Here is a 15,362-nt window from a genome sequence, read left to right on the forward strand (position 1 = left end):
CCCTTAGTTTCAGCCTGAATTATATGTTCTGATAGCATATTTTCCATTCTGAGTGTTGAATATACAGGGTTGGGAACCCACGCAGTCTCTGGTGCATAATATTGCAGAAAAATGGCCATAATGAATCCAGTGGCACATTATCTCTCACTCACTTCAGTTCATGGAAAACAATAGGGCTACTTATAAGAACTACCCTTTTGCTGTGAATATGAGTAAATCATGCTTGGAAAGGGTCTGGACAATAATAGTGCTGGGAAAATGCAATCTAAATCGAATTTCATAGATGTAAATGGAATTAGCAACAAGTGGAAAGTACTGAGTGCAGAAGATGATTGCTGGGGATGGATAAAAAAGAAGACAGTGAGAGAGACAGACTCCTCTAAGGGAACTTGCAGCTAGACAATGAGACAGAATTTAAAAAAAAAATTTTGGATCAATTGAAGTAATTGAAAATGTTGGATTAGATCAAACTTGTAGACTGAGGTTGTCTATACTTTGCCACTAAAATGTGTGTGTTGGAAATAAAGAAAACAGGGGGATTAGCTTGCTGGATAATCTGGATCAAAGTGAGAAAAGACGCAACCACTAGTGATAGCTGTACACGAGGGTACAGTCTGCATTCCAAATCAACAAGATCAAGACAATACAAGCAGTTGTTTTCTGATGAAGGCTGTAAGGTTCTGGTCAGTTATTATGAAGAACTGTATTTTATACTATATCATATTTCCAGTGATTAAGATCAAAATATAGAAACTGTATATATGTGTTAATGTGTGTGCAGTAAAAAGTCTGAGTATACTACTACTAGAAAAAGGTATGAGGTATAAAAAGTACATCATTTTAAAATATTACAACATACATGGTTGACCCCGCTATATAGTTCAGTGGGCTATATTCCCTCATACAAAGTGGTATAAACATCAGAAAATATTTCTGTATATATGAAAGTCTGCATTCCAAAATGCACAAAATAAAAGGCTAAAAATTGGTCCATACTGTTTTTGAGCGCAAGGGTCGCAAATCATGATCTGCCTGCACCTATCAAGATGGAGGTAAACAGCATGCAAATTTGGTGTTCCTACCTCATTTATTGATTGCAGCATAAGTTGTGTCACCCACATTGCTGGTTTCCAAGAGGGCCAAGCAGCCTTCTGATCTTAAAGTCTGTCCCTCTTATAAGAGAAACGGCATTAAACTACAAGAGGCTGTTGCTGAATACCATTACTGCAATTATAAAATAAGGAAAATAGAACACCAGGGAGACTTCAGGGCCATGGATGTTGTGCTCAAGATATGCACGAGGAGGGGTGCCATATTTCTGCAGGGGACCCCTCAAGGACCACGCCTCTGCTCCATTTCCCTGCAGAGCCAAAGGCACGGCAAATCCAACCCCCACACCTATTGCAATCCTTGTTTGAAGTCACCAAACCTTCTGTTCTCCCTGTAAAGATGCAATGACACTCTGCCAAATACAGGAACTCAACACAACACAACCGAAAAACACCCCAGAGCACTTTCAAAGTTTTTTTTTTCAAAATCACCTTAGTTGTAAGTTAGATGCCAAGTCCTTTAAATTATATTAGTGCTCAGCTCCTTTTGGAGCTGAACAGTTGTTCTTTGGCAAGTGACATGCAAATTCATTAACTGAATTTACAGATTTGGAGATAGAGTGTCACATCAGCTCTTAAGGCAGTGTGATGCAATGATTCCACTAGATCAGCGGCTTCCGATGCAAGCAGGGACTCCTGCATAAGCACCGTATCCAGTGGCTCTACAGATCTGAATTTCGTGCCCATAGTGCTAAAACTTAAAATTTCTGATGGGTGGAGCAGCATGCTCACAGACCTCCATAGCAAAAACACTTCTTTACAGTGTACATCTACTTCTAAAATTGTCACACCACCACTACATCTACCCTCCCAAGATCACTTATTTGATTGGCTATTTTTCTATGGCAAATCAATAGTGCCCTGGAGTGCTATAGACCAGCCTGACTTAATTTAGAACATGTTAGCTTTCCGAGGTTGCAGAGGGGGAAAAGAAGACAAAATTGCATATTAGTGGATGAAAGGCCTTATTAAAAGTCTAATGCGAATTAAGCTCTGCAAGTTTGCTAATAGGTAACAATAGAAAGACCAACCTCTTCTGCAACACTGGTCATGGTGGGAGTAGGGAAAGTTGGAGGATTGTTGCATACCATTCTAGAAACAATTGCATTTTTCCGGTTTTCACAGTCGTCAATATTCTAAGAGCAGAAAAAAGAAAAGTTAGGGGAAATACTGATAAGCATGAATTCCATTACTTAGGAAGCATGCCAAAAGCATTAGCAAACAATGTGCAACAGAATTACAAGAGTACTTGTGTGGGGTGAGGAATGGGAATTAAGGGCTTGCAATCCCTATACTAAATTATTCTTTGAAATGTAAATTTCTGAATTTCATAACTTTGAAGGTAATCTAGCATTGTGTAATGGTTGAAAGCATTCGCAACTTACTGGATCTGAGGACTGTGCAAGATCTGTAACTCAAGTACCACACGCTCAATTGAATTAAGTTTCTTTCTCAATAATACACTAATCCTATGAAAAATAGTACTGTCAACTTTGCCATTTTGGAATCAAAACACTATAAGAAAAATTGATCTTAAGTCAATAAGCGTTAATGTTGTGTGATAATCACTCAATTCCTTAATTTTCTCCAATACTACCATCACTTAACTCATGTGAAAACCTTTCAATGCTTTTTAATGCTGCACATGCCTATCTAGGCGGTTAAAAATCTTGGCTTGATATTAACTCAGCACATTTTGAGTAAGTTAAAAATCAGGCCCGTTGTATCTAAGGCATATCCATAGCGCTTTATCTCAGCCAAGTGATTATTGCAAGACATCAAATATCTGATCATCACTGGACAGTCCAGTCAGGAATCAATGTCAAAATACCATTCAGATTGTGCCCAAGCAACCAAGAATAAACTATCACAAAACCAAGCAAAAACCAACCAAAACAAACATCTTCAGATCCTGAGTGGTCATGTTGGTTATGAACCAACTCCATGATAGACAACTGATTACATCTACAAAGAGATGTAAAAAAAATCAGCAAAATACAAAAAAAAAACCCATGTATTCAAAATCGCTACAATTTTTCAGCACATAAGGATTCCAACTCACAAATCTAGCATTTGGGTTGACTCTCTTCCTGAAGTCTGGTTTGCTCACGTGTGTCTTCCCTACAAAAAAGTGTCAGGTCTCTCTGTTCATGTGCAATATCTTTGCCTCTCAGACCATATGACTTATCTTTGCCACTTTCAGGGCCTAAGTATTACATGCTGTTTTTCCTCACTCCTTTCATATCCTTTTCCCCCTTTGCTTTCCATCATCTTGTCATATTGCCAGACATGAAAAGTTGTTTCAAACCTTGTCACTCTGCTTTCCTTCACAAAGAGTATAAAGTTAGAGATACAATTTAAAGGAATATATTTAAATAAGTAAAGAGGAAGGGAAGTGAGCTGAATCTTCAGTGCTTTTGAATTACCTAAAAAGATTAGATTATTTTCAATGGATGAATTACAGAAGGGAGGCCAGTTAGCTCAGTTGGTTAGACTGCTGGTGTGAGGTTCAGAGTAATGCCAACAGTTTGATCCCAGTTCTGGTTGAAGTAGACTTGGGGCTGCCCCCTTGCTTTGCCCCATAGTAAAATCATGGCATGAGCCATGGCTTGGTGACCCTTGAATAAATGAGAATACTACTTGGAGAAAAAGAACTACAGGAAAGCATATTTCAAAGGGAAAAATAGCTCAAAACACAATCAAAATTTCTAAAAAAGAACTACAGGAAAGCATATTTCAAAGGGAAAAATAGCTCAAAACACAATCAAAATTTCTAACAGATTTAATTGCAATTTATTTAACATAACAGGTGTTTGTTCAAAGGGTACAATATATTCACTGGGCAGCAGCTCTGATTTAGCCACAACTAGAGTATTGAAACCAGTTCTGGTCAGTTTAGATGAGGGATTTTAGTTACATGGTTAGGTTAGAGAAGCTGGTGGTGTCCTCCTTGGAACAAAGAAGGTTGAGGGGAGATTTGATAAAGATGCACAATATGACAGGTTTGGATAAAGGTAGCAAGGAAATGCTGTTCCCATTAGCTGATGGTACAAAACTAGTGGACACAGATTCACAGAAAATTATGGAGGGAATGTGAGGAAGAATTTTTTTAACACAGCAAATGGTAATGACATGGAACTCATTGCCTACAAGGATGATTAAGGCAGAGAAAATCAATTATTTCAAAAGGAAAACTGGATGGACACTTGAGGGGAAAAAACTTGCAGGGCTACAGGGAGAGAGTAGGGGATTAACTGGATTGGTCTATAGAGAGCAGGTATGGACTCGATGAGCCTAATGGCCTCCTTTTGTGCTGTTATGACTCCCTTGACAAGAATCCAATGTTCAATAAAATTATGTCTTGTCATTCCTCAATGCCATCTCTCCCCACACACGCAGATTATGTAAAGTACTCAGTGCACATTAAAACTTAAGTGCTTGTTAAAAACGTAAATTGAAACAGTTGAAAAAAAGTGTGTTTTTTAATAATGGAAAGTACGGTGACCAAATTCTAACTGAATGACAGGGTGCAAAAGGTCTGGTGCTAAGAGGTTTTTGTTAATGCTGTAATAGCTACAAACATTGTTAATGGAACTACGGAACAATGTGACTATACCTCCAAATATCAAGGATTATTTTCCAAGCACATTTTATTCTCCTGATTAAATTTAGCTTTTGAATTACAGGAATATTTGATGAAACAGTCACATTCCTTAACCAAAGGTATGTAGTGTTCTATTTAATTAGAGCTAATCAGACCATCTGAGTAAAATTGATGCTTTCATACTAAACCACAAGAATTGTAGCTGAATCAATTAAATTTTCTAAGAAGCACAAACTTTTATTACAGTGGCCATAAAATACAAAGAATGCCTCATAGGCATTTGTACCATAACCATTTTCAATTTAACCAAATAGCAACCCTGATCTACTTTCTGGGTAATTGCAAGTTGTATGCAAAAAGTCCCAAAAACGCATCTCTCTCGGATTCTTCCTGATATCATAATCCTAGGGAGGATTTGTTATGGGACCTCAGGGCAATGTTACAAAACAGATTTGCCATAATACCAGGGCTGAAAAGGTTAAATTTGAGGACAAGTTACACAGAGTGGATTTGTAGTTCCTAATGTTTAGAAGGATAAAGGTGATTTCACTGAGGTCTCTAAAATGATAAGAATCATATTGGCTAGAGACAAATAATTTTCTTTGGTGGGGTAATCCATTGCAAAGGGGCACAATTTTAAAATTACAGCTAAGTTATTTGAAGTGAAATCAGGAAATTCAAACATAAGGGCAGTGGAAAACTGAAATTCTCTTTCCCCCAAAAGGCTGTAAATAGAAAATCAAAATTTTCAAGATGGAGTTTGAAAAATTTCTATAGTTAAAGCTATCAAAGAAAATGAATAAAGGAAGGAACGTGGAATTGAATCTATTCCCATGGAGAAGCAATTGAAATACTACAATTGGACTCTCTGCCCCAACAGGACAGGATGACTAAGCTATGCAGCTCTGAATTTCAGGCAAGAGCAGACTCAGACTTGGATAAACTGCCCTTTATAGTTGAATAATATGGCTTCACATAGCTACTTAGGCAGAATAGCCGTTGTGTTATTGATGCCCACAGAACCGTCCACAAGTAGCAATCAGCACCATCAGGAAAAAAAGGGAAGAATATTTTCCAAATCAAACACACAACACAGCAAACTGCAGTTATATGCAATTGTTCAATGACCAAGGTTGATGATTTTTAAAAATGTGTCCAAAATTGCTGCAGTTGTCTTCCACTTCCTTATGGAGTTAGCTGGATTTAGCATGTAATTATTTGACTAATGAGATCTCGATATCCTTATGCAATTAATTAACCGCATTTGTTACACTGAGCAAGTAAGGGAATATATTATCCTCAAATAAGATTTTTACTCAGATTAATCTTCAGTTAGGAATAGAAGTAAATGGAGAATATTTTTGCACATTTGGATTGCACAATTATCAGTATTAGACTTGAACAGGCATGTGCCTCTATTTAAATAGAACACTGGGATTATGGATAATCCATAATCCCAAATTAATGAGTTATAATTCAAATATTGATTTTCTTTGAATTAAAACACTACTTAAGGCATTATTATTGCTTTTTTCAGCAACACAATTTTGTACCTTACAAGTGCCAGCTGCTGAAGATTTCTTTGTAGAATTGCTTTTCCAGCAGCCTGACAGCATACCACTCTTCAAGGGTAATTGTAAAATGAGGGGAAAAAGTATATTTAAGCATATTATCAAAAATATGATACAGTAGAAACGAAAACCTTATTCAAAATCTGGAGCAATATTTAATATCCAAGTTTAAAATACTAAACAGGCAAGCTTTAAAATGCAATCTATATCATTTGGGGGAAGGTCTCAACTGATACAAGAACTTATAACAAATGCTACAATATTTAGAATGGTTAAAACACCAACACATGAAATTAAATAAATTTCCATAGACTTCAAAACTACCATGTCTTCAGCAAATAAAATCCTCACTTTGGCAAGATGAAGCACACCATCCCAACAACCACATGGATAAACACATGTTTGGAATATATGTGCATATAAGCATTAGGTATAAATTACCTGGAGCCAGGTAAATCATAAAGGCTCCTTATTTGAAAGCAGCCTAGCATGGATATGTGCGCACACACATATAGTAAATAAAACAAAACTATTGGGGTGGTGAAGCAGAGCAGTTTCACACTGCTTAAGCACCACCCCTCATCTCAAAGAAGGGAATCCAACATTGCTGCTTAGCCAATCCGTTATTTCTCTTATGCAAAGCAATCTAAGCACATATGGCCTTGCTCATACACAATTTTAAACTATTGTTTTAGGAAGCAATTTACAAACATTAAGGAAAGAAAGACAGTCTTACATTAATATCGCACCTTTCATGACCTCAAGTAGTCTCAAAATGCTTGACAGCCAATTTGTAAACCGTTATGCTCCACAAACAACAATGTGATGATGTTCAGATAATCTACTTCGAGCTGTTTGGTTGAGGAATAAATATTGGCCAGGGCACCTGGGATAACTCCCTAGTTCTTCAAAATAGCACCATGGGATCTTTACTCAGGCAGATGGAGTCTTGGTTTAACGTTTCATCTGAGCATCAATAACCCTGGCTGTGCGACACCCCTTCAGTTCTGCACTGGAGTGTTAACTGAAACTGTGTGCTCAAGTCATTGGAGTGGGGCTTGAACCCACTATCTTCTAAAAGGAGAAGAGTTCTGTGCACATGGATGTAATTAAGTGTAATTAAAATAACTCTCCTGAGTCCAACTGAAGGCATGGTAGGAATGTATCTTAGCAACTACTTTACACTGATTCGTTACCTCTTCCAGTGCAGAGCTTTTTCTTTTTCTGTTGGATCTGGGTATTTTCACAGTGATCAAATTGCCACTTGATTCTTTCACTGACATCTTGTTTGGTTGAAGCGGTGTGAACTGAATCTCCAGTTGAGGTTTTGGAAACCTACTTGCTTTTTCTCCATTTTCTGTTGAAACCTCTGAAGAATCCAGGACAGTTTCCGACTGGTCAATGAACAGATGAAAAGCATTTCGAAAACAAAAAAAAAGTAAAGTCCCATACAGATAACTCATGTTCAAGTTAAAATAGAGATTCTAAATATAAAATTCAAGAAAAAAATTCAGTGGAGCTGTGTAAACTACTCAAAATAAATTTTATTTTCATCCCCAAGTTCTAAATGTGAAGTCAGACCCTATTATAATGTGAGATCCACCTCTTACGGTTCTTAACTAACCCACTATTCAATTTAATATATATTGGCTTTGTACATCACAAAGCAACAGCCCATTTGATCTAATCTTTTCAGAATAAAAAGACTCTCCCCCCGACCCCCCACTATATCTAGTGTTCTTTTTGTAAAAAAGTACTTGTCTTAGCCAGCTAGGAGCATGCACAAACACACTCTTCTCTTTTCACCTCTCCTTGGTTCCCTTTTGCAGAAGCCTTGAGTCTTTCTATTTCTTCATCTTTCTGTTTATTGCTGGTTATAAGGCTTCCAAGTTTCACTTCTAGCTCCTTTACCAAGTTGTCCCGCTCTTCTCGCCATTTCTGCAGATTCTTATCCTTCTCAATTATCTCAGATGCAAGTTTTTCCTTAACCAAAAAAAAGAAAAATTAAACTACTTAGAATATTTACAATGGCTGTTATATACATGAGTTGCATTTATATTGGGGTTTTCTGTCCTCAGGATATTCCCAGCCAACAAATTAGCAGTCACTATTATGTAGGCAAACATGACAGCCAATTTGCTTCAAGGTCCCACCAACAGCAATTGAGGTAAATGCCCAATCAATCTTCTTTCTTGGTGTAGTTTGAGGGATAACTGTTGGCTAGGTTACTGATAGAACTTCTTCAAAATTGCATTATAGGATCCTTTATATACATTTAACAGGGAGATAAAGCTTTTTTCATCAAAAAAGAAAGCAGCACTTCCTTATCCCTCAGTACTGTTTTGAACTAACAACCTAAATTATGGGCTCATACTGTGTTGAAACTTGAATTAATAACTTTGAATCAGGCCCAACTGCTACCACCACGGCAACCCGACACTTAAGAAAAATTTCCATCAGTCTACAGAAAAAAAAGATCTAAGTGCAATGCAACTTGCTCTTGACCATGTGGTCATCTCCAACAGATGAATGCACATGGAGATCAGAATCAAAGATCTGAAGTGGCTCTTGGAAAAGAAGGCTTTCCCCTCCTACGCAGGTTTCTCTCTTTGTACTGAAGAGAGTTTAGTGAGGAAAGAAGCTAGGTAGACCTTTTTTGTTAGGTGATGCCAAATCTGGCCTGGCTGACATACTAGTAAAAAGGACAATTTGGCTGAGTAAGCTAGGTAGACCTTTTTTGTTAGGTGATGCCAAATCTGGCCTGGCTGACATACTAGTAAAAAGGACAATTTGGCTTGGCCTTGTTTAAGGTGCAAGTGAAAGAATAGCCATTATATGAACAAAAGGAGCCAAATGTATAGAACAAAATTGACCCTTGAAAACTTAACATAGCTGCTTGCTAAGATCCTAAAGTTAACTCAGATTATCACTGCAGTCAAGCTTACATCAACAGCTTTGTTGAATACTCCAAGTTGATCAATAGGAGCTGAACTCAAATTCTGGAGTACTTTGAACATAATGCTAGATGAGATTTGAGATTCCCAGAGGATCTTGATGGCTTTACCATGAAATTCCATCCAGGCTGGAATGTGGCTTGACCAATACATGGTTTTAGACCATTCCTGGAATAGGGATGCTTTGCAGATGGGAAAAGAGAAACTGGGAAAGCCCATCGGAGATGGGAAATTTCAATCGGTTTATGATTTAATACATTCAACATCTCCCTACCACTCTTGCCAAAGGCTAGTGCCTAATGAAGATAGTGTACAAAACAAAATTAAATGCAAAATTTTATACAAGACTTTGTTCAATATATCTTTTAATTTAAAAATACCAATTAAAATTTGTTGTAGAGGCTATTTTCAAAAATATATTGACTGCAGACTTTGGAGCCAACTTTTGTATAGATAAAAAAACATTTTATTTGGCAACATCATATAAACTGACTAAATCTGACAGGTTTTTCTTACCATTTCTAATTGCAATTTAGAATAATGCTCTCTTTCTTCTGTCCATTTTCTCATCTCTTTATTGCGCCGATCTTCAGCTTCTTTTGCTTGCTGAATGAGAACCATTTTCTCATTTAGCCATTTCTTCCGATTACATTTCTGTTCATCTTCTAATTCCTAAAGAATTTAATCCAGTTTCACTCAGTGTTCATAGCTGAACTTTAAAATGTTTAAAACAAGTCAAACTAGCCACATGGTGATTTCATGAGTACTGTCACAATATTGGTATACAATAACATGACAAAAGAAAAATCAAGATTTAGATTCAGTAAAACAAATAGGAAAGAGTTTTATATAATTCTTCAACCAACAGGCAGGAAAAGCCCAGGAGACAACAGTGCCAAATTTTCAATTTTAAAAAACAAATTCCCATAAATTGACCTTAAAATTTGTGACGAAAATGTTAGATTTATTAACTTAAACACTTGAGATGTTCAAGATGCCATTCAAAAAAATATGAAATGAACTGAACTTCAATCATTTCTCATTGTAACCATCTGAATGGAAATACTATCAAAATGACCAGACAGTATTTCAAAAGTGAAATAAACAAAAATGCAGTTGGGAATTCATTTTCACTTCTAAACAAACCAGATAACAGTTGTTACACTTGGAGGCACCAGCCACAACTGTTTTTGCTAGTCATGTATCTTGCCAGTCCTTTGTGACACATGGGCCAAATCTTCCAGTCTCCAGACTGCTGGAGACCGGATGTATGACTGAGGGTGCATGTTGGGACTCTCTGAAAGCCCTGACATCTGAACCAATGTGGGAAACGGCTGGGAAGTTACAACTTCAAATGGGGAATTCCCCTGCTCCATAGGACCTTCCGTGAATGCCTCTGACTTGAAGTTAAGAGTCAGAGGCCAGGTACGCAGTACTTACCTGGTACCAAGGAAGTGTTGGACTGATTAAAACCTAGTCTAACATCTGATAACTACACAACTGACCCCCCTGACTACCTGCCTCGACCATCCACACAGCCCCTCACCCTTTCACTAACATTCAAACTGGACCTTTAAACTTACCATACGGCAGCTAGTGCTGTTAAAAAGTCATCTTTCCACGACGCTACCCTGTTCTAACAGAATTCCCTGATGGACGCTGTGCATTTCTGTGAAAGCAGGCTCAGAAGACCCAAGTAGAAATGCTCAGCAGTGTCGAGTTGGGGAATTTACGAGTGCAGCAGCAATCTGATGATCATTGCTGCTGCTTGGAAGATACAGTCCAATATCTTTTTTTCAGGGCTCTTAGCTATACTCTAATCACATTGTTTCAACTGACTTCTGATGAATTATCTTAAGTGCATTGCAGTTCATTTTTAAATGTCACATCTTGGTGTCCTTTTTGATGAAAACTAGAGTAATTGAATCAATGCAAAGAGAATATTACTTTGATGTGCATAATGTTATTTCAGATATACTTATCATATATACTCCAACAAATGGTAAAACACTTCTAATGTCCTTTACTCTGACATTCACTTCAGGTCAATTTTAAACTTAACCACTAAAATCTCTCCAATATTGAAAAAATACTCCATAGCCCCCAATTTTAAATCTCCAAAAATACATATAAATTGCAATACTTTTCCAAGTATGAAGATCTCATCTCTGCATGAACTTACTTCAATAATATCAATGTTTATTATTAACATTTCCTACATCCATAGTTATAATGGTAACTCTTCGAGTCTTACTGCAATTACATTCACTTGCTGGTGTGGCCTGCTGTAGTCTCTCAGTTATGACTCCCAACTGCCAGCTCCACCTAACCTGAAGGCAAGACTTGCTTTCACCTGCAAACATACCATGCTAAAGGAGATCAACCAGTTGGATATAGTAAAAAAAAGCTCTTGATATCCTTAAATTACTGTACAAAAATCTGAGAAAGGGGGGGGGGGCGGGGGCAGGCAGTAGAAAGGGTGAGTGAGGAAGTACGAGGAAATAGCATCTTTCATGACTTCAGGACATCCCATAGCACTTTACAGCTATTGAAGTACTTTGAGGTACAGTTACTACTGGGAAATGTTGGCAGCATTCTGCAACATTAAGGTCCTACAAACAGGTCCTATTAACCAGATATTCTGTTTTAGTTCATGTTGGCTTATGGATAAATAATCAGCCAAAATACTGAAGACTCTTCTTCAAATAGATATGTCTGCCTGAGCAAACAAGGCCTCAATTTAACATCTCACCCAGAAGACAACACCTTCGACGCTGGTGCATTTCTTTGGGAATGCTGCAAAGTGTCAGCCTTGATCATGTGTTCAAGTCTCTGGAATGGAAACTACCCCATAATCTTCTGCATCAAGAGACAAGTGTACTCTGCTTGAGCAAATGATCAGAAAACTTACCACCAACTGCTGTTTTAAAACTTCAATTTCTTTCTGAAACTGTCCTGATTTTGTGTTATGACATTCACTTGCATTTTTCACCAACTGGTTGTGTTCGAGTGTATTACATTTTTTCTCAAATTCTTTGGCATACTGCATCCATTTCTCCAATTCTAAAAAGGGGAAAAATATATTAAAAAACTAACCCAGATTAACCTGTTGTGTGCATGTGCAGTTCTGCTATTCAACTGCAAAATAAAATGAGCTCATTATAAATCTTCTGAAGTGTCTATTGTCAGAATACAGCATTTTCCACGTCACATCATACAGGCACAAATCAGCTGTTAAGAGTCTCACGACACCAGGGGCTGAATTTTCACCTCAGCTTGCAGGCGCGTGCCTAAGCACGAATGTGATGATGTCGTGAGTGCCCCAACGTCATCGCGCACTTGCTTGACATTTTGGTCGGTGGGCACAAGTGGGAATTGGCAGCGCGCCCACCAACAATTAAGAGGGCTGTTAAGCCCATTAATCGATTAATGAAATAGAATTGTTCCCTGCCTGTCCAACCTTATGGTTGGCGGGTGAATGAATGGGCCAAGCAGCCTTTCAATTTTAGAGGAAACCTCATTCATGGGCAGGATGAGGTTTCCGATGTTAATTAAAAATAAAATAAAAGTTTTCAGAACTCATTTACATGTCCCGGCTAACGTGACAGAGTCACATGAGGGGACACATTTTCCTTATTTTTTAAAACTTTATATTTAATGTGGAATGCTGCTCTGTGCCTTCAGGGCCTTTCCGTGAGCACACCTGCACGCATGCACTGACTTCCGCACTGGCCACCTCCCCCGCCCCTGGTGTGTTTCAGCGCGCAGTTCATGCTGAATAGCCATTAATTGGCCAGCCAGCGTGAAATCGCAGTCAGGGCCCAATCATGGGCGACAGACTGTTGCGCGGCCGCTCCTGGGCCCGCCTGACAAGGAGAAAATCCTCCCCCAGCGTTCTAATAGTTTTATTTTTAAAATATCATTTTAACAGAGTCATAGCAATTACTTTTACACAGCAAAAACAGCACGCATCTCATTCCGTCTGTTTACGATTGTTAAACTTAGGAATCCAACTGCTAGAACAGCATGCAGCTTTCTCCGTTGTTGGTTAGGGGCTGTGTTTATTTCCCTCAAATTACTGGTTGTGTTGCAATTTAAAAAAGAAACACCACACAAACTGATTTTCCACTTTGCATGCTATTTGATGGGCCCCAACTACCAATATGAAAAATCCCCAATATAGCTGTAATAGTGCAACCACCTGTATTCAATTCTTCAATCTCTTTCAACTTGGCCTCAAGCACTTCATCTTGCTCAGCTTGGGTTTGGTCTTGTTCAGTTAATGCAACTTTCATATCTTGAATTATTTGCTCCTTTATCTGAAGTTCTTGACATGAATCAGAACAGATGGTCAACAAAAATTTCACAGTAATAGCTTTTGAAGTCGAAATATCGAGAAGATATTTCAAAATTTAGAAGTAAAAAGTGATAATTGGGCAGTGGCGAGAGGACCTGAAGATATCAGGATGACCAATGAAACATCGATGGATATAACCCTTTCATTAAAGCTAGTAAATATCCAAACAAATTAGAGTCACAAAGACATTGTTTAAAAACAAATCGCAATAGTTTCCATAGGAGGAAAATTCTTAATTTTTCATAAAATATAAATTTTCATCCATAAAGTTGCCATATTGTAATGGGCCTAGTTTATCAGCAAAAGTCAAAAACTTTGATTTGCAACAATAAGCCAGAGAGAAGCATACACTTATCAAAGAAATCTTTGAAATCTCCTGAAAATACTGTGTAGCTCTAAAATACATGCACGGCATCGTTTCTAGCCAAAACGGTAACTCATGTAGAAAGTAACAGGTCTACTTTCCAGATTATCTCCTCACTTAATGCTGATTGATTATAAAATACCACTTAAAACGTTCTGTAATCTGAATTTTAGCATATGTACAAAATTCACCAGAACCCCATCTTAAAGTCAGCAAACTTGCTATGCAAAATAATTAAATTGAATAAAAATGAAGTAAAAACACAAACCTAATTACTATCAATGTGCCTTCATTTTATCAACAAGCTTTCAAACAAACAGTCCCCTAGGCTACAAGCAATTTAATATCCTCAGCATTCTGAATAAAGCAGGAAGCATCTGAACAACATTTGATTTGCACTTCAGTTCTTTAAATACCTTCGGAAGCAGTTTGAAAAAGATGTACGGCTTCTTCAGCCTTTTTATCAGTCAACATGATGCAAGGTTCCTGGGTGGATTTATCTTCACTTGAGCCCTAGGGATCAACATCATTAAAGTAATGTATATATCAACACAAGTGCTACTTTGCCAAGAATATTTCACATACTCGTGCGACATTGTCACAATTATTGGGGGACATGTTAAGGGTTTTTTTTCTATTTTTATTGTTTAAACAACTGTCAGTGATCTCCCTGAAGCAACACTTAGCTTCAGGGAGATGTGTGCTCTATCGTGCGCATGCGCAAAAGAGTGCACTCTCACATTTGGGGAACTCCCCCCCTCCCCCGCCTGCACAGAAAGCTCATAGCACTTCCCGCTTAAAATGGCGACGGGGCCCGCTTCTCTGGCGGGGATTGGCTCCCCGCCTGCCGGAAGTTGGGTCAGGCCCGCCCGCCCGGTAGGCAGAAAATTCTGCCCATTGACTTTTAGTGGCTGAGGCCAAAAAATCTTCCATGCTAGTTTTTGAAAACATTTTTATATTTGACCATTTAAATGATATCAGTTACTTAATGTAGATTAAGCTCTGGGACCACACTGACCTGTTGCTCCTTCGTTTTGTGTAGGGTGTTATTCTCTTCTAAATCCTTTTCCAGTTTCCTTAAAGCAGTATCTTTTTCATCTAAGGTGATCGTTAATACTTCTACCTTCTTTTTCAAGTCTGCTTCATTATGACACAACTAAAACCCAATAAGGCATGTTAGTAAATTAAAATCTCTCACATATTTCCAAAGTATGAAGAAACATTTGCAAAAGGATAAGCTGCTAACATGATATGAACATGGAAATAACCTCAGATTTGCTGCTAAACGCTGTTACTATATAACCAAGGTGGTGCGTGTGAAAAAGGTGCTGGTCACAAGTGTCAGAAGAGAAAACAACTAATGTGTAATACCAGAACATAACTCCATATACAGAAGACAAACT

The 15,362-nt window shown here is 37.9% G+C and overlaps 1 protein-coding gene across 3 annotated transcripts in view; it reads right to left on the bottom strand.

The window, feature by feature from the left end:
* kif20bb (kinesin family member 20Bb) overlaps positions 1-15,362 on the bottom strand; it is a 130,714-nt gene that overhangs the window by 8,556 nt on the left and 106,796 nt on the right. For 2 of the 3 annotated variants that reach the window (XM_041210552.1, XM_041210553.1), the window contains exons 23-31: positions 14,978-15,115; positions 14,376-14,472; positions 13,440-13,565; positions 12,150-12,301; positions 9,755-9,910; positions 8,091-8,267; positions 7,481-7,678; positions 6,267-6,335; positions 2,141-2,245 (exon numbers count right to left, since the gene is read on the bottom strand). In XM_041210552.1, the coding sequence (XP_041066486.1) occupies positions 2,141-2,245; positions 6,267-6,335; positions 7,481-7,678; positions 8,091-8,267; positions 9,755-9,910; positions 12,150-12,301; positions 13,440-13,565; positions 14,376-14,472; positions 14,978-15,115 (1,218 nt within the window). The remainder of the gene's footprint in view (positions 1-2,140; positions 2,246-6,266; positions 6,336-7,480; positions 7,679-8,090; positions 8,268-9,754; positions 9,911-12,149; positions 12,302-13,439; positions 13,566-14,375; positions 14,473-14,977; positions 15,116-15,362) is intronic. The other variant, XM_041210554.1, reaches the window with a different exon arrangement.

Source organism: Carcharodon carcharias, chromosome 17 (assembly GCF_017639515.1).
Source record: "Carcharodon carcharias isolate sCarCar2 chromosome 17, sCarCar2.pri, whole genome shotgun sequence".
Classification (NCBI taxonomy): Eukaryota; Metazoa; Chordata; class Chondrichthyes; order Lamniformes; family Lamnidae; genus Carcharodon; species Carcharodon carcharias.